The sequence below is a fragment of the Gossypium hirsutum genome, chromosome D07, assembly GCF_007990345.1.
Source record: "Gossypium hirsutum isolate 1008001.06 chromosome D07, Gossypium_hirsutum_v2.1, whole genome shotgun sequence".
In the NCBI taxonomy this organism is placed as follows: domain Eukaryota; kingdom Viridiplantae; phylum Streptophyta; class Magnoliopsida; order Malvales; family Malvaceae; genus Gossypium; species Gossypium hirsutum.
The window spans coordinates 56,524,645-56,550,377 of record NC_053443.1 but is presented as its reverse complement, the minus strand read 5'-3'; the positions used below and the strand labels follow the sequence as shown (position 1 = coordinate 56,550,377).

General features: G+C 29.5%; 2 protein-coding genes and 1 pseudogene across 2 annotated transcripts; 2 read left to right on the top strand and 1 right to left on the bottom strand.

The window, feature by feature from the left end:
- The first annotated feature begins 4,952 nt into the window (after positions 1 to 4,952).
- Positions 4,953 to 6,950, top strand: LOC107958627 (tubulin alpha chain). The gene is made up of 4 exons (XM_016894450.2): positions 4,953 to 5,305; positions 5,398 to 5,632; positions 5,714 to 6,084; positions 6,159 to 6,950. The coding sequence occupies exons 1-4, from the start codon at positions 5,213 to 5,215 to the stop codon at positions 6,810 to 6,812; spliced, it is 1,353 nt and encodes a 450-aa protein (XP_016749939.2). The 5' UTR covers positions 4,953 to 5,212; the 3' UTR covers positions 6,813 to 6,950.
- A 3,008-nt stretch (positions 6,951 to 9,958) lies between these two features.
- Positions 9,959 to 11,124, top strand: LOC107961337 (transcription factor ILI4). Its single transcript, XM_016897497.2, has 2 exons — positions 9,959 to 10,084; positions 10,870 to 11,124. The coding sequence occupies exons 1-2, from the start codon at positions 9,986 to 9,988 to the stop codon at positions 11,011 to 11,013; spliced, it is 243 nt and encodes an 80-aa protein (XP_016752986.1). The 5' UTR covers positions 9,959 to 9,985; the 3' UTR covers positions 11,014 to 11,124.
- Positions 11,125 to 14,711: 3,587 nt separating this feature from the next.
- LOC107958628 (protein NPGR2-like) lies at positions 14,712 to 23,554 on the bottom strand (annotated as a pseudogene).
- Between the last annotated feature and the right edge of the window lie 2,179 nt (positions 23,555 to 25,733).

The following is a 25,733-nucleotide window of genomic DNA, read 5'->3' as shown; positions in this document are numbered from 1 at the left end:
CCTAGACAAGTGATACTGAGAGATCTTACCGGAAACCAATTTGATCATGCCGAATTAGTTTGGTGAGGTCAAGAGATAAACTAGATTAACTTGTTTAATTTGGTAAAATTGAAATCGAGAGGTAAAATTAAGCTAATTTAGGAATACTAGCGATTTAGATCCCTAATTAGAAAGCTAATGAACAACGTGGAAATCAATCAACCAATGCCTTTTATTAATTTGTTAATTTCATAGTTTTGCGTGTTTTACAATTTGGTCTTTTTCAGTCTCTAGGTAATTAATTAGCTTAATTCTTTCTTGATAATGACTTGTCGTAATATAATACCTAGTAAGTAGTTAGCTAGTCTCCTCAATTCCATGCTATAGGATAGAAATTACATCTTGAAACTCTCTTAGGTTTGATCCTTGGAATACTCGGGTGTTCTATTGTAACACTACAAATATTAAAACTAACCTGTCACACTTGAAGTTCACCACACATATTTATTGTCTAGTATTAATTCTCATCCCTGGTGCATGCACATCGATGGTAGGTGGTCAAGTTGTTGACCTATACTTTACTTTTGAGACATTGAATTGTTTTTTTTTATTTGAAAATCTTAGTCCCTACATCTAATTTTTAGTTAAAGTTAACGGTGTCAAAGGTAAAATAACTTTTTTAGCCCTCTACATTTACATTTTTGTCAAATTGGTCCTTACCATTTAAAATGAAATTACATTTTTATGTACTTTAAAGGGTAAGGACCAAATTGACAAAATACTATAAACATTGAGGGCTAAAAGTTATTTTACCTTGACATTGTTAACTTTAACGGTAAAATTAAATGGAGAGACCAAAATTTTTAAATAAAAAAAGCATAGGGACTCGATGTGTTAAAATTAAAGTATAAGAGCTAAATTTTAAATTTTAAATAGTACAAAAACTTTTGGCATATTTAAACTTAAGAGAGTAAGATGAAAAATACCAAATTTAAAACTTTTGAGGATTAAAATTATTTTTTTTCACTATTTTTGTGAATAAAAATACTAAAAATTGTAAAAAAAAAAGAAAAAAAAGATAGTAATCTGAAAAGAAATAGACCAAGGTTAGAGGTGAATCCAAAAGATACTTGATAGGAGAAGCAGAATTGAATTATAAATTTTTGAAAGATCAAAATATAATTTTATCATATATTAATTTATGATATCATATTTTTTAATTGATTAAACAATTTTTTTTATTTGAGGGCCAAAATAAAATTTTATCATTTAAGAGGGGATTGAATTTAGGAGTGAGCGTTCGATCGTATTGAGTGAAAAAAAATTGAGTTAATCGATTTGATGAGTTTATCATCCTAACTTGATTTGAATTTTTGCGAATCGAGTTGAGTGAATGAAATTCAAGATGAGTCGAATTAAATAAAGTGAAATTGCTCGAGTTAAATTAAAAAATTAAAAATGTCAAATAAAAATATTGATAGAGTATAACTAGTTCCATGTTAGAGCACGTAATTTTAAAACCATATATTTAAAAACTTTTTCAAAGCAAAATAAGAAAAAAATGATATTTTAGTATGGTAAACTTAAATAATTAATTAACTTATTTAGATCTCAAAATTATTGCTTTAGAAAATTTTAAAATTTTTAACTTTCTTTATATATTCCTTGGTTTTTTATATTTATTTATATTTTTTTAAAAATATAAATTTTGGAAATTTTAAAAATTATTTTGAATTATTTTAGTATTTTTTGTCGAGAGAGACTAATTTACTCATTTTCAAAATTGATAGTGACCAAAGGAGTATTTACACCAATTTGTTATTTGAATTATTTAAGTTATTCGAGTTATAAAATTCAACTTGACTAGAACTCGAAACTCGAATTATTTATTTGAGTTGACTCGAAAATTTTGAATAACTTAATTCGATTAACTTGAGATTCGATTTTTTTTAATTTTTTTTAAATTAAATCGAGTTTTACTCACCCCTAATTGAATTGGGGAGGTGGGAAGGCGGGGTAAGGCCCTTGCCTATCCCCACCCTATAGATTTGTCTCTAGTGGAGGCCTCTACTTACCCTTCTCTTTTTTGTAATATTTTCTTGTCTTCAGGTCAAGAATGAAGCTTTGTAAAGTGAATAGACTTTTTCTCATAGTTGAGTTTTGTGTTTGAGTTGGAGGTTTTATTTAAGGTTTTGTAAGGGTAAACTACACCATCAGTCACTAAAACATAGGTAAGTTTTTTATTTTGACCACATAACTAGAAAAATATTGTAATTTGGTCATTGAATTATTCAAAATATTTTATTTAAGTCATTGAACTATTAAAAACTTAAAATCAATGCTATATGGCTTTTTTCTTTGTTCACACTAATAGCATCAATCGAAAGCTCTATTTCCTATCACGAATTTGAGAACCAAAACTCAAACTACTTTTTTCTCTGACCTCTGACATTGACCGTCAGATTGACTTGAATTTAAGGTATATTTTTCTACTTGTTGATGGATACTAATCAACTGTACGGATCGTTAAATTGTCGCTTGGAGCTCGTCGATGAAACTTTAAAAAAAAAACTTAACAATCCAATGAAAACTTTTGAATGATTTAGTGACTAAATTGTAATTTTTTTAGTTAAGTGATCAAAATGAAAACTTACCATTAATTTACCTTTCTTTAAATAATATAAAAATAAAAAAAACGTATCAAAATAGTATAGCTTCAAAAGATTATTTACCAAAATGGTGCAAATTCTACAATATTTGTTGGTATTGCACCTGGCCGAGCAACTTTACCCAAAATGCTAAAAATTATCATTAAAAATAATATAAAGAAAAAAAATTGGAAGTTGCACAACCACATAGGGTTGAGTAAAAAAATCAATGAAACCAAAAATTGACTCGAACGAAGGTATTTGAACGGCTTATAGAATACAAGTTGAAAAAAGGCAAGTTTTCAAGATTGAACCGAATTCTAATTTTTTATGATATAAAAATATGTATATTATACTTTAAAATTGTGAAAATAATGTATAAGTTCTTGAGAAATTATTATATTTTAAAAATATTTATGAAAATGACACTGCAATTTTGTCAAATAATAGCAAAAAGCTACAAACTAAAACTTATTTTATCAAAATAAATATAAAAAATTAAGAACTGAATCGAGCGAAACCGATATCCCCCCCCCCCCAACAATCTCGGGTGACTTTCACTTCTAAATTCTACCATTCACGAGGAGAGGGAAGGTCATCGTGATTTGGGATATTTTCCATTTATGTCCCTTAGTTTTAGAATTTGTTTTGGTTCCATCTTTAATTTGTCTTTAATCTTTATTAAATTTGTATATATCTTATATGATCTTTTAATTATTAATGTCTTTATATGTATATGGTAAAGATTGAATTTTCTGTATTATAATTTTACTTGTGTCTAATTAGATATATCTTTTAATATAAATTAATTGTAGATTGGGTTAGTGGATTTTAATTATATGCAAATGTATGTTACTTTAATTACTTATATCCTCAACCAGCAGAAGTATATCCTTGATTCAATAACAGGGTCATTGAGTACAATCTGAGTTGGGTTCGAGTTGAAGCGATGAATGGGATGAACGAGAGTGAATTGAGTTTTAAGGTTGAAGGAAAGGGTTAAATCTTATTTATATTAAAATATCGAGGATTAAAATGATAATATTTTATTTTATTTAAACTACGTGGAATCAAAATTTTAAAAATAATTCTGCACCATATTTTTGTTAACAATTTTAACAAGAGTGGGAAAAATGATTGAATTATGTAACGTGGGTGCTTAAATTGTAAAACTTTTTTTTGAGTGCTTAAAACTAAAATTTTTGAAAGTTTGGTGAGCATCTGTATAGTTTACCCTTTTAGTAAATAATCTTGAATTTATATTTTGGGCATTATTTTTATTTTTTGACCTTTTAATCAAAATAATAAAAAATTATAATTATTTATTAAAATAATACTCTAATTTTTTATTAACCAAAATAATCTTTTTTGAATGTGTCAAACACTAAGGGTGAGTTTGGATGGACAGTGTGTTTATCTGCAGTTAGTGTAAAAATAGCGGTGGCGGTGAGATTAGATACTATAGCGATACTGTAGCGTGAGACAAAAAGTAAACTAAACGCACTGTACCGCCCCCAATCGCCCATCCAAACCCACCCTAGATCTCCATTTTAAATGGGGAGTATTAAATTTTTATATTCAATTGAATTACTTTTAAGATGATGAAAGAAAATGTTGGACCCATCACTTTTTTTCGGCATATAATTTCAATGTTTAAAGTTAAATTAAGGGTAAATTATAAAAATAGTTATTTTTATTTGTTTCAGATTATATTTTAGTTATTTATGTTTGAAATGTTACATTTTAGTTATTTATGTCATCGTTTTGTTATGAAGTGGTCACTCTATCGTTAAGTTCCATTCCATTCCTAATGACAATCCTACGAGGTAGCCTAATGAGTTTTAAATGTCAACTTGGACGTTCAACTGGGACGAGAATAGATTTTTAATTAAATAAATTTAACCAATTAAAAATTTTAAATTAATTACACTTAAACTGGAAAAGAAAAATTGTTTGTCTCCTTTTTCTTTTAGTTTTCTTTTTCATTTTGACTGAAAAAACTTTTCATATCGACATCTAAGTTGTCATTTAAAACCTATTTAGATTGCCATGTAGGATTGTCATTAGGGAGATAACAGAGATTAACAATAGAATAGCCACTTTGTAACAAAACAATAACTTAAGTGACTAAAATATAATTCTAAGACAAACAAAAGTGATTTTTTTTATAATGTACCCTTTAAATTAAAGATAACGTCATACGCCATTGAATGTAAAATAATATTTATATATATTTAAAAACTAATGATGTAATATTATTTTATTAATATAAAAAATATATATTAAAAATATCCTTATATAAGATATTACCTTTATTCAAAATTTAGTCCGGCCCATCATACCATCCCTACTCAAATTTTCAAATTTTCAATCCCGCCTAACGTTACTCTTATCTCCTTTTTATTCAAAATTTATAGCCGTTTTCCACCCACTTTCCTCGAAAAACTCCCCCTTATTTTTTTCTTCTTTATTTATAGCAGTTTCAAAACCCCCCCTTTTATTCTATAATATCCTTTTCAAAAATCTCTCTCAGTTTCTTCTCTATCCCCCTAAAACTCTTCAGCAATTTCCCTTCGTTAACCAAAATGAGAGAGTGCATTTCAGTTCACATTGGTCAAGCTGGCATCCAAGTTGGTAACGCCTGTTGGGAGCTCTACTGTCTTGAACATGGCATTCAGGTCTTTTTTGTGTTCTTTTTACCATATGAACTCAATATTTTCTTCTTTTTCTTCGCTGGGTATGTAATCTTCTTTCTTGTTTTTGGGTGTAGCCTGATGGACAAATGCCGGGTGACAAAACAGTCGGAGGTGGGGATGATGCTTTCAACACCTTTTTCAGTGAAACCGGCGCTGGAAAACATGTCCCTCGTGCTGTTTTTTTGGATCTTGAACCGACCGTAATTGATGAAGTTAGAACCGGGGCTTATCGTCAATTATTCCACCCTGAACAGCTTATTAGTGGCAAAGAAGATGCTGCAAATAACTTTGCCAGAGGCCACTACACAAGTAAGCAATAAGTGTTGGAAAAGTTGGGTTTTCTTTCTCCTACTATCAGATCTATAAACTAACCCTGTTTTTTTGTTGCAGTTGGGAAGGAAATAGTGGATCTTTGCCTTGATAGGATCAGGAAGCTAGCAGATAACTGTACTGGACTTCAAGGGTTTTTGGTGTTTCATGCTGTTGGTGGTGGAACTGGATCTGGTCTTGGATCATTGCTTCTTGAAAGGCTTTCAGTGGATTATGGAAAGAAATCAAAACTGGGTTTCACTGTTTACCCTTCCCCACAGGTTTCCACATCTGTTGTAGAGCCTTACAATAGTGTATTGTCAACTCATTCTCTGTTAGAGCACACTGATGTCGCAGTTCTCCTCGATAATGAAGCTATCTACGATATTTGCCGAAGATCTCTTGATATTGAGAGGCCTGCTTACACTAATCTCAACAGGCTGGTCTCTCAGGTACAATAAATGATAGCTTTAATTTAATTGTTTGCATTGTATGTGTATACTTATGATGTTTGGATCGTTTACAGGTTATTTCTTCCTTGACTGCATCTTTGAGATTTGATGGTGCTTTGAATGTGGATGTGAATGAGTTTCAGACCAATTTAGTCCCATACCCTAGAATCCATTTCATGTTGTCTTCATATGCACCAGTGATTTCAGCGGAAAAGGCTTACCATGAGCAGCTATCAGTAGCAGAAATCACAAGCAGTGCATTTGAACCAGCTTCGATGATGGCCAAATGTGATCCACGCCATGGGAAATACATGGCTTGTTGCTTGATGTACAGAGGAGATGTGGTGCCTAAAGATGTGAATGCTGCAGTGGCAACAATCAAGACCAAAAGGACCATCCAGTTTGTTGATTGGTGTCCCACAGGGTTCAAGTGTGGCATCAACTACCAGCCTCCAACTGTGGTACCTGGTGGGGATTTGGCTAAGGTTCAAAGGGCAGTTTGCATGATTTCAAATTCTACAAGTGTTGCTGAAGTGTTCTCAAGGATTGATCATAAGTTTGATCTGATGTATGCAAAGCGTGCATTTGTGCATTGGTATGTTGGTGAGGGTATGGAGGAAGGTGAGTTTTCTGAAGCTAGAGAAGACTTGGCTGCTCTTGAGAAAGATTATGAAGAAGTGGGCTTGGAATCTGGTGAAGGAGATGAAGATGAAGGGGATGAGTACTAGGCTAGAATATAGAGTAAAATCTGCCAATGGACTTATTGGTCAGCTAATAAAAATGGGTTCTTTTGTTTGTCTTCTCTATTGTAGTATCAAATTTCAAAACATGTTTTAATGGATCTATGCTTAATTGTTTTTTTATTATTATTATTTCATTACTGATATTGCTCTAACTTGCAGTAATTTCATATGCTTCAAAAAGTATGAATCAGGAAAGTATGTGTGGTGGGGTGATTGCTTATAGAAATAAGATTAGAAGTTTGATCTTTACTCGTAGCAATAAGAAACTAGACTAATTGAAAGTGTGCTTGAAATCAGGAAAGTATGTGTGGTGGGGTGATTGCTTATAGAAATAAGATTAGGAGTTTGATCTTTACTCGTAATAAGAAACTAGACTAATTGAAAGTGTGCTTGAAATTGAAAAAATTCCTGTGGCTGTAGTTTCAGCATCCGTATCTGTTTCGATGGATGCTCATTTTTTTTGGATTTTTTTTCTCTCTATTTTAGGAGTTTCTTATTGATATTTTTGTCTTGATTTTCCATGGATGCCGAGTTGAAAGAAATTTCCAAGAAACTCTCTTTGACTGAGGAGGAAAATGCTAAGAGGAAAAATGACTGGTTGTTTGCGGGTTTTACTCATCAAGAAGTCACTGCTACCAGCACAGGGTATGACGGATTACCAGTTTTATTTTATCCATATCTTTTAGACTTAATTTCTTGCACTGATTGAATGGTGACGTCTTTAAGCCTCAGTCTCGCAGTTCAAGCCTTTATTCTCGAATTAATCTTTGTTGGAGTAAAATTCGATTTCGTTCAAAAAAAAAATTGAATTTTTTAGAGTTTATTCAAATTGTTGTAAATATTTTTTTAGTTTCTGTCAACTTTGAAAATAGACAAATTAGTTTTTCTATTACAAAAATTACAAAAAAAAATTCAAAATATTTATAAAAATTTCAAAAATCATTTTAAAAAATTCTTAAAAATATAAAAAGTTAAAATTTTAAAATATTTTAAAATAATAAATTTAGGATTTAATTAATAATTCAAATTTATTATACTCAAGTATCTTATTTTTTATTATTTTACTTTGAATATTTTTTTAAATATATATGGTTTCAAATTTATGTGCTCTAATATGAAATTAGTTATATTGTAACAATATTTTTATTTGACATATTTAATTTTTTTTATTTAACTCGAATAGTTTCACTCAATTCAATTAAACTCGACTCGATTTGAAAAAAAATTTAAATTAAATTAGGATGATAAAATAAGACTCGTGAACTCGATTAATTCGAAATTTTTTCACTCAATTCGACTTGATTTAATTGAATGCTCACCCTATTTTCAAATATACATTTTTCCCACTTTGATATTTAAATTTCTTTTCAATTAAGTACATAAAGTATGCAAATTTTATAGGTTTAAATTTTTTTTTTTTGCATCAATCACATGATACTACTTATGTTTCTTTTTATATGTACTGTGCAAGTTCAAAAAATATCGGAAAATGGGAAGAAATTATACGAAAAAAAGAAGAGGAATCCAATAGTTTTACTTATTGAAAATGTTTCAGTGGGATTTAATCCTTTTCATCTTTTCTTTAGAAAAATTTCTCATATTCTTTCACTATTATTTAAAATTTAAAATTATTAATAAATAAATATTAAAAATAAATTATAATTTTAAATAATTTATTATATCATTAAATATGAATATTTTAATTATTCGAGTTGGTGGGATGAAAAGGGAGAGAGTTGACCCATTTTTTAAACGGGTCTATACTTTCATCCAAACTCTTTCACGTTTTAAACGGGCTTTCAAGTCGAATTAAATAACCCGTCCTATGGACAATTCTAATTAAAATACGAATGTAGATTTACAAATATGATCTAATAAAAAGGAAGCATATTGTTTGAAAATCTGTTCATACTTAACATTTGTTCCAAAATGGGGCAACATAAAGCATGGGGTTTGGAAGGCTATTTAAGGGTTGTTTGTTGGTGACATCTAGCATTCTACTGTTTGGCATAAACTTTTAATCAATAAACAAAATAAGACAATACATTTATGTGCCATAAATAGATACACTAATATCATTAAACTCTAAATATATTATTCCTAAAAGATATAATATAATCGATTGGATTTTAATTCAATTGGCATAAATATTATTATCAACGCAGAAGTACGTGAATTCGAGTGTACTGAAGCGCATTATCTTTTTATTTATGAGTTGGAGAGCTATGGATAGTTATAAGTATTGTGCCAAAAAAAATGTAATATTTAAATTTACGATGTTGTTATTACGTAATAGTTTTCATAACTTAAATATTATTATTTTATAAAAGATATATATATATTTCTTAATAATGATGGCATAAATTAATTGAAATAAACACCAAGTTGGATAGTAGTGTATTATTGCTAAATACTTGATCAAGTTTCATAATTTGGTCAATTGCATACGCATGTAATAATGTTCTTGAGTCAAAGACAAACAGCCTCCAAAAAGAGTCTAATAAAATAATGGTAAAAAATCTCTCTAGTCCCTCACAAATTTGATATTGAATAAATTGATCCTTCTAAAAAAAACAGAGCAATTTAATTAATATCGATTTTGAAAGTGAGCATATAAGGATAATTAATCACAATAATAATGTTTTTCCGTCAATTTTACATAACTTTTATTGACATAATAACAAATTTAGCTTTCAAATTTTAAACATTATGAAGCTAAAGATTTTTTATATATTGTTTGGAATCTTTTAGATTTTCTAAAAAAATATACATTTTTAAGACAACTTTTTCAAATCAGGACAAAATTGACAGAATATATAAATATTGAAATTGACGAAAAACATTAATTGTCGTGATTAATCTTTCTTAATTGCTCACTTTTGAAATTGATAGGGATTAAACTGTTCTGATTTTTTAAGAGGAATTAATTTGATCAGTATCGAAATTGAGAGAGATCGGAGAAACATTTTTACCTAAAATAATTCATGGGAACAAACTGGTCCAGCAAATTTTGGACAAATGGGGCCCTAATCCATCACCAAAGATATCTTGGTTGATATGCTTAGCACCAAATAATAGCCCCATATAGCATCTATAAAAACAACACTATATTTGCTATTTCAATTGTCATCAATACTCATTCCCTTCCTCTTACAACAATGTCTAGCAATAGATCAAGTGGTAGAAGCCATGAGAATGAAGATTTTAGCCTTAAACTTCAAGAGCTATTATCAACTAACATGAAGAAGAAGACTAAGGTAAGCTTCAAAACCTCATGCACTTGCTTTAATTCCATTCCACTTTTCCAACTAGCTTGAATTTCTTTTAGGGGTCAAAATTAAATTATATATTTTTATTATGGTAAAAATATAATTTCATTATTTTAATATTTATATTTATAATTTTTAAATGGTTAAATCAAAATTTTATCATTTTGAGAGACCAAAGTGTAATTTTACCATTACTAATTTAAAATTTTATTAATTATAAAGGGCTTAAATTCAAATTTTACCATTTTGGGCCTCCCTAGATTTCCTCTAGGCTCCGAGAAAATTTTAAGAAAATTGAAAATTGATTTGAATCAATGTGTTAATTTATAGCATTAAGTTTTGGTTTTGGTTTAGTTTCAAGTGTTTGTACTTCTCACAAATTTAGATTTTAGCTTTTGTATTTTTATTTTCAGAAATTTAGTTTTTCTACTTTCCAAATTTCAAAATTCAGATCCAATTGTTAACACTGTTAATTTTTTTCTTCTTTTGTTTTTTTGTTAAATTTGTTGGTGATATAAAAATAAACTCACTCGGTAGCCATGGAACTAAAAAATGACGTTATACTGAATCAGAATTTAACAAAATAATTTAAAATGTTTTTAACAATTGAAACTGAATTTTAAAATATGAACAATAAAAGGACTAAATTCCTAATTTACAGAGAGTATAAAGATTTGTGACGTATTTTAACCGAAAAATTTTAAAGTTTAGCGCAACACTAATCTTAAATAGCGCATATATAAACCTTGTCTCTATGGTTATCCTTGTTGCAGCTTTTGGATGAGATTTGCAGTCATATTCAGAGGCTTAATGGAGAGGTTGATGATTTAAGTATTCGAATATCAGAGTTAATGGCTTCTTTAGACAACAATGGTAGCATCAATGCAGACATCCTCAGACAACTTCTACAACAATAGTTACGTACAAATTTTTGTCCTTTAATTTACTCAACTAATGCTTCAACTCCATGCAATAAGATAAACGAACAGCTCAGTTTTCTGTCCTCGTTCTTTTACAAGTTATTCTACTTTGGGTTTTCTTTTTAATTATCTCTATTTAAAAATATTTTTTTATCTTAAAAGTTAGATTGTATTTTGTCACTTTGCTTAAAAAATGGGTAAATTAGTTCTTGTACATTAGATCAAAGAGCAAATTGATTATTTTTACTAAAAATTTCATTCATTTCTATAGTTAAAAACTGACGGGTTGATGAAATAACCAAATACCTACAATACTTCACATGGCATGCTAGCCATACCTTATGCTCTTAGAACTTACGTAAATAAACTAATTTGTCCATTTTTTAGTAGAATGAGGAAAATGCAATCTAACTCCTAATACAAACAATTCCATGATACTTTTATCCACTTATATCCTCCACATACATTAGTAGTCACTCAACTTTAGGAAAATAACAAATCAATCACTAACATTATTGAAAAGTGACAAATCAATCACCCACTAATATCTTATATTATAGGCCAAAAGGAATAAGTGGTGTGACCAATTAACTAGTTAACATGGCTAGTTAACTTGCCACGTTGGACATAAAGAGCTAAAGGGTCTCAATTTTAGGGGCGAGCGGGGGAATAAAAGAAATAGAGAGAGATTTTTTTTAAGGGAAGTTAGAAACTTAAAATTTGAGATTTGAGATTGAAGTTGAAATAGGGATTTTGTTTAGCGGGGAATTTTGAATCTGAAATCCAATGAATCAATTGTCATTGGTAATACAATTATACATACAAGAAAAAGCGAATATGAACAAGCCTATTGTTGAGCAACAAATCTAAAGTAAAACCCTTTTTCTCTTCCCATACCTACATGGGAAGCCCCAAAACAACTCATGATAAAGTCATTAGCATTTAAAAAAGTAGATCAAAAGAGATGATAAGATAATCTAAAAAAGGAATCCTTTCAGCAAACCACATGGTCAAGAAAGAGGCTCCTATCTTGGTTGGTCAAAACCAAAACCCCCCATGAAATGAACAAAAAAGAATAAGAAAACAATAGAGAAAAACAATTGAAAAGGTGAGCAATGGCATACCCCAAGCTCAAGCAGATTCCATTTAGTTATTAAGATTTGAAACTAAAGAGGGAACAAGAAAAGGAGGGGAAATGTGTCACAAGTTAACAACTATTAAAATCACCCCAAAACAATAATTGAAAAGGAAACTTGAAATTTGAAATCGAAGAATCTGGCGGTTAAAATGTTAGAAATCGTAGTATTCGGGCTTAGATTTAGAGCTTTCAGTGTTGATTTTGAAAAATCTAAGTTGACTTTAGGGTTTACAAGTTCAAAAGGAATGTTGTTGTCAAATTTGGGAAGTTTCTAGGCTTACTGACAGCCGTGAATGGTGGTTGCCACAACAGACGACTGAAGCTACAATGACAAAATCACGGTTGGCATCTCTATTTCTTCTTCTTCTTCTTCTACTGCCCAGCGTAGCTAGAGTTCTTAAATTGGGGTTGTTTACACCGTGGGATGACAGGTCAACTTTTCATTATAGACGTAATAAAAAATGGTTATTGGTGACTGGTGTGTTATTTTTCTAAAATTTAGTGTTTGTTTTATTATTTTAATCAAAGTTGAGTGACTACCGATGTATTTTACTCTTAAAAAAATTAAATATCAATTAATAATATATAAATTAATTATTAAAATATTCAAAAAATATTTTTAATAATATATAAAATTATTCGATTAATGTGATAAATATAAAAACATTAGATTAAATTAATTTTCACTTAATTAATATTATAATTATACACCAATTAAAATTAAGATTTATCAAGAATGAAAAAAAATGGAAATTGTTAAGATTAATAAGTTAGGATTGCTTGAAGTGGTCTTACTAGAAATGAAAGTTACTTTCTTTTTAATATGATATCCACGAAAACTATATTATTACATCGTCAAATGTAAAAGCTTTAATTTACAATTAGAGCTCAAGTCGAGAAATCGAGTTGAATTGGCTATACGATTTTGTTCGATTCCGGTTGGATGATGAGGTCGAATCATATTAGTTCGATTTAGTTTCGATTTATTACATTTAGACACGAAAAGTAAAAAAAGGAACGTTTAAAATTTTCAAAAACTAAGGTCAATATTTTTTGAACATATAAACCCATTTAAAACCTAAAACAAAACTCATTACTTCTAAATTCTAAATTTTAATATAGCTTTTATTATGCTTTTACTTATTGTATAATTAAATAAAAAATAAACCCTAAATCTAATTTCAATGTTAGTCCCTCACGAATTCATTGGTTATTTATTATTGTTAAAACTTTCAAGAATTCAAGTGTTCATCTCTTTTTTACTTATTATCATGGGTGCAGCTAGGGAGGCTAGTAACCCTTTAAATTTTTTATAGTTTTATATTAGTAAAAGTAAAATTGTAATAAAATTTTGATTTAATCCTTTAAAAATTATGAAGATATAGGTTATTAAAATAGCGAAATTGTATTTTTACTATCATAAAAATTATAATTTAATTTCGGCCCCCTAAAAAACATTTCTGGCTTCGCCCATGCTTATTTTGTACCGTATTCTTTTTTCTACTACTATTGTTGTTGTTAAAACTTCTAAAATTTTGGTTACCATTATTAACATTTCCAACATGGGTGCTTTTTTTTCTATCATTACACATTAAGAGTTATAAAATGCAAGTAATTTAACATTTGACTATATCCGGTAAAGGTTGAGAGTGATTAAATCATTGTCTAATTAGATTTTTAATAAACATTTATAATTATATATTTTACAAATTAATTTTTAGATAAATATATTAATTGAGATTTTATGTATAATTGAAAAAAAATTGTTAAACAGTGTCTTAGAAACATAAAACAAAGATAATTTTATTTAATTAAAGTTGAAAAGTCCAAGGCCAAAAATAATTTTGTCTAAATAAAGTCCAAAAGCTAAAAGCTCAAAAATAATATGGAAACCTGAAACCCAAACCGATTTAACACGGTTCAATAATAATTAATTTCTTGTGTCCATTTATTCGATTTTGGTTCAGGAAACGAAAAAAATGAATACCTCGATTCGTTTCGAACTCATCTCACCCCTGTTTACAATGGTATGTTGTTATAAGTTTTACAATTTTATTTTATATTATTTTTTAATTAATGTTGTAATTATAATTTTATAAAAAGTTGTAATTTATAATGATAATTGCTTGTTATTTATTATGATTTTATAACTATTTAGGGTTACACACAAAATTAATGGAAAATTATAACCTCCACCACTTGAGCTCGTTTAGAATTACATACAAAATTAATGGAAAATTATAGCTTCCATCGCTTAAGATTTGTGTAATAAAAGGAAAAAGGTCAAGAGAAATTAATTATTATAGTGTTTTTCTTCATCAAATTCGATGGACGACTCCAACTCAATATTAAATAATTCTCTATAAATTTTGATTTGCATAATACAAAGATCTTGAATTTTTAAATTTTATTTAATGAAGCTTCTATATAATTTTAAATATTAATATTTAATTTATTAAAATCATAATTAATTTTATATATTATTGATCTACAATTACAAATTAAATTTGTTCTCAATGTTCAAAATAATATAAATTCTATTTATTCAAACTTAAAGTGTTGAAGTAGGATGCATTTAATATATTAAAAAATAATATAAATGTTAAATTACACTTTACATTTAATTTCAATTACATTTTCATTGTCTATTGTTTCTTATGATACAAATATATTTACAATATAAATGTTTCAAAAAATTAATATTAGTTTTTTTTTTAAATGCCGAAAATTAATCTGAATGGATCAACAGGCGGGTGCCGAGTTCCCCAAGAATGGCAGCAGCCTGAAAACATTCGGCAGCTTCTTCTAGCGACAATGGGGTGCCTTCAGCTTTGAGAAGCAGACCGAGATTATACCATGCTGATGGATTCATTCTATCAACTCGGAGAGTATTCATCAAAAAGCTTTTTACAACTGCATCGGGTTGACATTTGAGTTGTCTGAGCACACCAGCTGCTGATATCAAGCTTGGGGCATGATCGAGATCGATACCCAAAGCGCTCTGAAAAGCCTTGAGAGCTTCTTTCAGCAGTCCTTTTCTTTCATAAAGTAGACCTGCAAAATAAAATCTAGAGTTGTCACTTGTCGTATTTTAGTATATAGAAGTGCGACTCGGCCATAGGCCGGGAACTTTTCTAGTACCATGTAATACAACGATGATAACATAAATCAAGGAACGAAAAACCTTACCAGTGGCATGATTTCTAACAGCAGAGAAAGAACTAATGGCATTCGATTTTGAAAGACAAATCTCAGCATCTTTCCATCTTGACAAGCTTATGTAGAGATAAGCTAGATCATGCCATATTTCCTGTTCAAAACTTCTAGAATAGCATCCGCAATCCTGTTAACAATTATTCGAAAAGATTTTTTTGACGTTGTTTCCCGGAAAGTATTTTCTCTCAGAAAATGAAAGAAGAAATAGATTATAAATGATTTCATGTTCTAATGACACAACAAGCTTTTGTTAAGTTTTAAGTGGTTGAATTGACCGTCAAATCCGGCAACAATGATTTCCCTCTGCCATTTACAACCTACCCATTCAGACAATAAAAAAGCCTCAAATTTGCATCACTCGCAGGTATCCGGGTGATGGCAAGTCATACAAGCGACACAAAGATGATTATACTAACAATCATTTCTGAAGATTTACCAATCTAATTACAGAAACCGATTCATCTCCTAAATAGAAAAACCGTTTTAAGATTCTTCCAAGAACATAGAAGTCAACAAAAATTATAAGCACTGCATAGGAATGCTAAACAATAAACAGACCTTATGAAGTTTCTTCCCGGAACCAAAGCTTTTATTCTGTACGTGAAGAATGCCAAGAAGTTCAGTATACGTGTCAAAAGCGTTTCTGAGCTGTCCCTGTGCAAGTTGAATCTTAACTTTGGTGTGCAACAATTCTCTTTGGTCCCATTTTCCGGTTTGATCCAAGGAGGCATTGAGAATGGTTTCACTATCCACAAAACGTTTTTGAGCTGACAATACGCGGCCCAATAACAACCACCCCTGAATGTTAAAACCGCCTTCTAGTTTTAGCAATGACTTTGCATAATAAAGTGCACCTTCCAATTTTCTCTGCTCAACATTTTCCAGGCTCAGATGATAAAGAATATTAGGGTCTTTCATGCTTGTAATATTCCTGGCCTTTTCCAAGGTCTGAAGTGCCTTAGACCATCTGGCAACCCTCTCAAAATCGGTACTGCTGACTTTGAATGTGTCGAATGAGCCACGCCTAATAAAAGGTTAGCAATACCTTCCAACTCACTGCATTCATTGTCCAGGCTTTCAAGGGATCTATGAGCAAAATTAATTCCTTCTTCCACAAGATTAGGTTGTTCCCCGCAAATTCTCGATGCCATTAACAACACTGGAACACAGTGTGGATCCTCTATACTGTGCAACAATTTTCGCAATAGATTCAAAGCAACCAAATCTTCACCTGCTCCATAATAACATAAAGCTATGGTATCTTTCTTTGCGACAAATAAACCCTGGAAGTAGTTCTTCTATTTGGTTAGCCAAAGCCCTCAAATCCCCAGACAAGGAGAGAGCAAATGACAAATGATACAATATTGATGGATCCCATTCAATTCTTTCAAAGAAACTTCTTTTAATAGTATCATTAACAAAAGTATAGCTTCCTCTATGTTATTTCTAGGGATGAACGAACTGTCCATTTGCGAGCAGAGATTTGGAGGCAGTGCTTCACCTCCATAATACAAAAGAAATATGGCAAACTGTTTTTGAATCCTTGCAATAGTTTCAGCATCAAGATTCCACTGATGGAGAAGAGCCTGCCGGTAGGACAAGATTGCTTCATGTGGAGAATCACTACATTTCCATAATTCTGGAAGCATCTCGACTGCCTCGTTTAGAGTCTCCTGCAGTTTACAGTCAGCACTAAAGTTTTCAGGCAAGCCTTGTGGTATTGAAGATTCAACTATGTCCAGAATAACTTTGCAGGTTTGAGCAGCTTCTGCAAGAATGATTGGAAATGTACATTAGCTATGCAATGTTGAATGAATTGTGCTCAATGATATAAGTGAGAAACATGAAGGGATCTGATAAAACCATGCTCAATGATGACATACTTGACAAACCACATTCCAAACAACAAAGAAGTTTGTAGGGGAAAACAAAAGAAAAAAAATAAGCATAGAAGCTAGATGTTATAACAATGCAGCACTTAATTATAACTCCATCCATACAAATACAAAGTTGATGTGAGATTTATGTACTAATACATAAAAGATCACCTCTAAACCTTTGCAGATGCTGCAATGATTTTGCTTTCAGAAATATTGCTTCTAGCAGCAGACTAACAGTATGGATAGACATTTGTGGAGGAGCATCGTCATGTGATCGTCTCTTACTCCGTTCCACTCTTCATGAAAGGGCAAGTTTCATTTTGGGAGTTATTGTTGCGATATCTATTCCACCAAACACATGCAGTGCAGCTTCTATATTTCCTTTCTGATATTCAATTCTTCCCAGCAATGCTCTTGCTTCCTGCAAATTGAAGACACCTCAGCTGAAAAGTACACAAATAAAAGCACTTATAAAACCCCCTCAACTAATTTCCAACACTAAATTGGCAAAAAAAAAATGGAATAGGCATAAATGAGGACACTAATTGGAAATAATAGACAAGATAAATAACTGCGAGCTTCAAATGAATATACTATGATCAGTTTCTCAAACACTCTGTCTTAACAAGGGTAAGGATATGTGAATAACCACAGGTGGAATGTACCATGAAAAGTAACAAATGGCCTAAGAATGCTTGAAGCAATATTATGGCATGGAAACCATAATTTATGAGCTAAAAGAAGCAATTTTAAGTGTTAACCAGTTACTCATTTAAAAGCTTTATAAAAATGGACAACTTCTGGCTTTTGTTAGAACAATGTGACTAGGTAGTAGAATTTGCATAATTTTTTGAGTTTATATTGTAAAAGAGAAAACTATGTGGCATTCAAAGTTAAACTAATAACTTCAAGCCTAAAAATCATATCAAAGAAGACAAGAGGTATAATTGTATTGTCATATCTTTGAGCAAAGCAGAATAAGCAGATAATATGGCAAAAAACTTACTATTACAGTACAAAAAATCTTAGAAATGAAAGAAAAGACCTGCAAAACTCCTAAACAATGGCTTTAATAGACATCAAACACACCTAAAACCAGATTTGAGAGGCATCATGAGGTTAATTTTAAAAGAAACATACATAAACCAATATGCCAACACCAATTTTCGCGACAAAGTATAATCCCCTAAGACTTAAAAAGCCATCAATGGCGAACAAAACTACTCCAGAAACCAACTTGAAATCTGAAAGAAGAAACAAACCTTATAATTCAGTGAACTGCTTTCACGCAGAGACAATTCAGCTTCTTCTATATTCCTAATATCTGGCTTTTTCTCACTATTTTCGGCAACAAGGGATTCTGAGATCATTTTGTCTTATTTTCTTAAATGATTTCTGGTGCATAAACACTTGATTATCTGTCCCAAAACCCCTCCTAAATCCTCCTCTTCTAGGCTTTTCAATCCTTATTTTATTCTTCATCTTGTTTCACTTCTCCAAAACCTACAAGAAAAAATGAACAAGAATGATAACATTATCAGAACATGAACAGTATAGTTCCAAAGGGTAAATAACTAACACAAAGTATACATACAATATGATCATCAATGCAATCATACTAATCCACATTCCATAAACAGTAAAAGTTCAAGCTTTTGGCACATAAAACAGAATACAAGAATCAAATTTTGATATATGTAAAAATGAACAAGAACCTTTTTTCTTTCCTTTGTACTATAAATTCAGCTTAAAACCCAACACCCAGAATTCAAAATTAAAAGATTATTAATCAACACAAAAAACCCACCAATAAATCATCAATACCAACACCACCCATCAGTTTTATTGAAGATTGCCTCTTCGAACCCAAGCTATTAAAAAAAAAGTCACTTTGAAAACTAAAAATTAATCAATCAAGTAAGCATCCAATGCCAATTCCTTGAACAACCTGTTTTTTTTTTATTAAATTTCCTTTTCTATTATCAGGAAATTTCCTTTTAACTATTTTGGCCTACATTTTGTACTAAATGAGGGAGAAGATTTGGATTAAAATTACAAAAAAATTAAAGAGAAAATATCGATTAATCAAAACCAAAACGTAGAATCAAATAACGTAGCTTAGCATTGTCGGAAATGGGGATTCTGGCAGTCCACCTTAACGACGGTGGTCCGGCGTAGCCAATTTTACGCCACGTGTGATGTTTTTTCATTATTTTAGTGCTGGATTTTTACAGTTATTGACTATAGACAATTCTTCCTTCACATTTGATTTCAAAAAGTATTTTTAAAATAAAAACAAGCTATTTTTTGTTGAAACTTTTAGCTTTTTAAAATGAGAAGCAAAAATTTTAACTTTTTCTCTCTCAAAAGTACTTTGGGTACTTAATTACATTTTCACACTTTCAATGACATAGTAATTTTTTTTCTTGGTGTTTAATTACAAATGTGTTAAAATCATTAATTAACAATAAAAAATATTTTTTAAAATACTAATTACAAATATTTAATGGTTATATTTAAATATTTAAAATATAATTTATATATTCTAATTAAATTTTATAAATAATTAATATTTATTGCTTAAAAATATTTAAAATTTATATTTCATATATTAAAATATTGACAACAAGTTATAATATTTTTTTTTATATTCTTACTAAAATATAATAATATTAACTAATTTAAATATTATTTAAATGCATATTTGTTACTTGATAATAACATGTCTAAAATGGACATTATATTTCTCAAAAACACTTTTTGACAGTAATGCTAAACATTCAAATTTTGAATCAAACTTTTCAAAAGCACTTCTCAAAAGCATTGCCAAATTAGCCCTATATTGATTCTTGTGTGAGGGATAGGTTATCATATAAAAGGATTTTTGCTAAAATTATGGGCAAAACTGTAAATTTAGAGTCACACGGTCGTGTGGAAGGGTTATGCGATCGTGTAATAGATTGTGGTCGTGTGACATTTGCAAAAATTAAATTATAGGGAAGACATGGTCGTGTGGCAGGCCATGTGGGGGTTTTTCAGTCATGTGAGATTCGAACTATCCTAAGGTTTCAGAGGTATATGGTTGTGTGGTCTACACGCCCATGTAGCCTTAATTTGTCCCGATTCACTTGTAAAAGAACACACAATGGCAATATATGGATTCTAATTAGGAAATAATTGGATCAATTCCTAAGTTTGTAAACCTTAGGGGCATCACTTGTAATTTTCCTAAAGCTGACAAAATTTCAAAAAAATATGGAAAGGAAGGGCGTGATTTAAACTTAGGAACACAATGGAGGAAGGCTATCTCTTAACCATTGGGCTATTGCCCATTTCTTCTCTAATTTTTATTACTAACAATATACATTTTGTGTTTGCCGAAATCTCAAAATTAAAAGGGGAATGAGGGGGCTCGAACTTGGGTAAGCAAGAGGGAGAGACTAACACTTAATCATTAGGTTGTTGCCCATTTCTTACTTAATTTCGTCGCTTAACCGAACTTATGTTTAGGGGTGTCACAAGGGAGGAAGGCACTTGGGTAAGCAAGGGGGAGAGACTAAAGCTTAATCGTTAGGTTGTTGCCTATTTCTTACTTAATTTTGTCGCTTAACCGAACTTATGTTTTAGGGTGTTACAGTCGAAATTAAATAAAAACAAAAGAGGATAGAGGGACTCAAACCTAAGACCTCCAAGGGATCTAATGTGCTAACCATTAGGCCTAAGTCTATTTCTTATTTAGTTTTTATCCCCCAATAGTATCTATTTTAGTGTGGTTTTTATCCTAGGTTGCTGAAAATAAAGGAAGAGAAATAGGAGGAATAAGGTTTGAACCTAGAAATTCTAAGACGGATGCACTATTAGTTAACCATTCAACCTATGTCTTATTTCTTATCTAATTATTTAAGCTAACCCCCTATTTTTCGAGGTGTGACAAACTTGCATTTACAAAAAGTAAAAAGAAATAATCTAGAGAGAAAAATAAATATCGAGCTAATGTCGAGTGCTTTGGATGTCTTTTTTATTCTTATCTTTACAAGCTTGGAGTTCCCCTTGGTGTGGATCTCATCTTTGCAAGATTTGTTCATTAGCTTCCAAGTTGATTTCCTACCATTTTCCTTGTAACACCCCTTACCCGAGACCGTTGCCGGAATCGAGCACGAGGCATTACTTAGCTTATCTTACTAATTCGGGGCATAAAAATTCGTTTTGAAAATTAATTTCACTGTTTACAGTAATCTGTCCAATCGCGCAGCAGTTACTAAATTGATTATAACTCGAGCTACGGAACTCCAAATTTAATTTCGTAAATTTTTCCTGAAACTAGACTCATATATCTTTCTACCATAAAATTTTCAGAATTCTTGGTTTGACCAATTAGTACAGTTTATTAGTTAAAGTCTCCCCTGTTTCTTCACTCGACTGTCCTGACCCCTTGGTACTAAAAATAAATTTTCTCATTATAGGATTTTCATATGATATTACCAATTATTTCTACAGAAAATAGACTCAATAAGGATTCTACACATATAAACTACAACTCATAAATATTTTTATACCATTTTTAGTGATTTTCTAAACTCGGAACAGGGGACTCCAGAAATAGATCTGACCATTTCTCACTAAAATTCACATATCTTAAAATATAAATTTCTTTTTGCTAAACCGTTATTTTTCTATAAAAATAGACTCAATAATATTTCATTTCATATATCATTCACCCTCTAATTCATTTTATACTATCCTAGGTGATTTTTTCAAAGTTACGTCACTATTGCTGCCTGAATTCTGTTTCTTTGCAAAATTTTACCATTTTATGATTTTCATACCTAATTTATCACTTAGACTTTTATAACAATAATTAACTTCATCCTTGACCATTTAAACAACCATTCATCATCAAATACTTACACATCATTCTATAGTAAAATCATATTTACAAATATACAAAATTACTAAATTCCTATACATGCCATAACTAAAAGAAATGTTCACCACCACAATTAGCTCAGAATCGGCTTTGGATGCTGATTCAACAATCCGACTTTGACCTAACCTGCGCACGGAAACAACCGTACGCTGAGTATGGAAATACTCAGTGGTATTACCATAATTCGAATTAATAACATTAATCGATAAATTATATACATTTTATTTATGTCTACAATTATTCATTAATTATCTCATGCATTAAATCAACTTGATAATTAATAACAATAAGCTATAATTCAATGTATTTAATTGTATTCATACCTTATTTCACTATCTCAATTCCATGGGATTTTTCTTTACATCTCATTCCAATAGTTCATTTCAATTCATATACAATTCATTTAATTTAATTTATATTCAATATAAATTTTATTGCAATTTGTACTCACTAATATCATATAACAAAATTTACTCTTTATCATATCATGAACTTTGGGTTCATATCTTTAAATCTCTTATCTCGATTTTCAAATTCTCACATCAATTCACAATTTCACTTTTGTCCACAGCTTATACTCTTAGCCCAAAGTAGATTTTACAGAACACCCCGAATATACGGAACAAATACAGATAGCACAAATGTGCTAAACAGAGAGCACTGACGTGCTAAATATCAGAGAGCACCAACGTGCTAATATCAGAGAGCACCAACGTGCTAATAATCAGAGAGCACCAACGTGCTAATAATCAGAGAGCGCGCTAAAGTTCCTTAATAAGTTCCTTAATGGCATGCCACTAATATCCTGGTAGTTCTAAATTCCATCTACTTGGGCATTAAATCTGAATCTCATTTATTTAAATACTTTATAGAATTATTTCAAAAAGGATTTATCATTTCTTCGTCATTACAATTTACTACTTATTCCACAATTCACATATATCACACTTATTCACAATTTAATTCACTTTTATTCCATTCATATATTTTTTTTTAATTCATTTTCTACTCGAATTCATGTACAATTCAATATCAATATTCATCTTATTATTATTATTTTTTTACTAAACATATTATTCAAAATTCAACAATTATTATTAATAAATTCAATACCAATACGTATATATATTCATTCAATTCTTTCATGATACTCACCTTAATTTGCTTATCATGCATATTAATTTAAATTTCAACGATTAATAATTAAATTCGAATTATAGTAATACTAACCGTAATTTTTTTCGAGTCACTCCTTGTCCACTTTCTCCTTTCCTTTCTCGGACAATGACTCGTACACGACATTAGCTACGTAATTAAACAATTAAAAATCATTAATACACAATTTCATTAAAATATTTCCTTTTATACCTAAACTTTACCCAAATTCTAATTTAATCCCTTACCAATACTAATTTTATTTTTCCCAATCTAACTCTATATTCTCTCTTAATTCTTACTATAAAGTCAATTTAATTCCTCAATTTCACCATAAATCCCTAATTTCGGGATTCTTTCAATTTAATCCCTATCAATTCAAAACTTATATTTTATTTTACAATTACATTCTTTACTAACTTCTAACTTGAAATTAAATCAATTTAACCCCTAACTAAACCTATATATTTTTCTTTCTCAATTCATACCCTTATTCTACCCAATTTCTTGCTAAACTCATATTTAACTATTTAATTTTTATCATGTTTTCATAATTCCGAATTTATTTCAAATTAATCCCTAAAATTCAAAACTTATAGTTTAGTTTACAATTCAATCCTTTATTCAATTCCAATCAAAATTTCTATCAAATACATCCCTAATTTAACAATTTATTCAACATGAACCATGCTTAATAATCTACTAACTTCCAAAATTTCAACTTAAATCAAGTAGTATTTTGTTCTAGGATTTCAAAAAAATATCAAAATTAAGAGAAAAGGGGATTAAATTGACTTACCAAATTACTTTGAACCTTAAAACCCCAAATTTCCCTTTTTCTTTTCTTTTCTTTCTTTCCTTCCTTCCTTCCTTCTCTGTTTCGTTTTGCTCTCTGTTTCTTTCTTTCTCCCTTCTCTATTTTGTTTTGCTCTCTGTTTCTTTTCTTTCTTTCTTTGTCATATATATATAATAATAATATAATATAATATAATATAATATAATATATTAATAATAATATAATATAAAAACATAATTATTACTTACGCATGTATAATATAATATATATTTTAAATTAAAAATATCTTAGAATTTTCTTTTGTTATGCCGCCTCAACTTTAGAAAAAGGCATAATTGCCTATTTGGTCCTTTAACTTTTCTTTAATCTATAATTAAACTTTTATCCTTACTTTAATTTAGTCCTTTTTCATAATTAACTATCAAAGCGTTAAAATTTCTTAACGAAACTTTAATATTATCCTATTGACACTCCGTAAATATTTTTATAAATATTTACGGCTCAGTTTATAATATCGAGGTCTCGATACCTCGTTTTCGACCCAATTTACCTAATAATTTCTTTTAAATCACAAAATTCACTGATTCAAAAATATTTCTAAAATCACACTTAACTTATAATTATTAATTAATAAATTTTTCTAACTTTTTCATCAATTTTAGTGATCTCAAATCACTATTCTGACACTACTAAAAATTAGGCTGTTACATTCCTCTATTTCTTTCCTTAAATCATGACATCACTTGTTTGTAAGGTTTTAATTACGCCGCTCTATTGGATGCAAAAACTACGACAGAGTGAACTGTTTACTTCTAGTTTCTGAATTAAAGATCATGCTCCACCGCACTGAATTAAATTTGGTGGAGCGAACTGTTTGTAACATTTTTCACTTGAACCAAATAAATAAAAAATAAATAATAATAAAAACAGTTTTAAGCGTTCATGTTTCAAACAATATAAAATTTTATATAAAAGATTTTAAAAATAATATCAAAATATTATATTACTTCATTATTAATTAAAATAATCTTTGATCACTTTTCAGTGTCATTGTTGTTTGAATATAATCTGATATTACCTTTTCAAAGAACCATTGATTTAATTCTTTATTTTTTAATATAATTCTAACTTATTAATGCTAACAATCTCTATTTTTTCACCGGTAATTTTTCTTGTATGTTACTTAATCGAATATGAGTAACTACTAATTCTATTTATAAACTTCAACTTAAATTTTGATTGATATATAACTATAATATTAATTAAGTGATAATTAATATGTTTAGAGTTCTATTTCAAGCCATAACTCTATTATACCTCTATAAAATTAGCACATTTTAAAAATAAAATAAACACAACTTTTTTATGTCAAAACTTTAACTAATAACTATAAATTAAGTTATAACTATAATTATAATTATCACAATTTTTTTGCTATATTTTATACTTAAAATTCTATTTCGGTAATAACTCAATTTTAAAATTAACATAAATCTTTTTAACTAATAGCTCTAAATTAAATTATAATTTTTTTTAAAATTAATTTAGTATTGTGATGAAAAAAAGAGAGTATTCTAATCAATTCAAAAGTTTCTCCAAACTCAT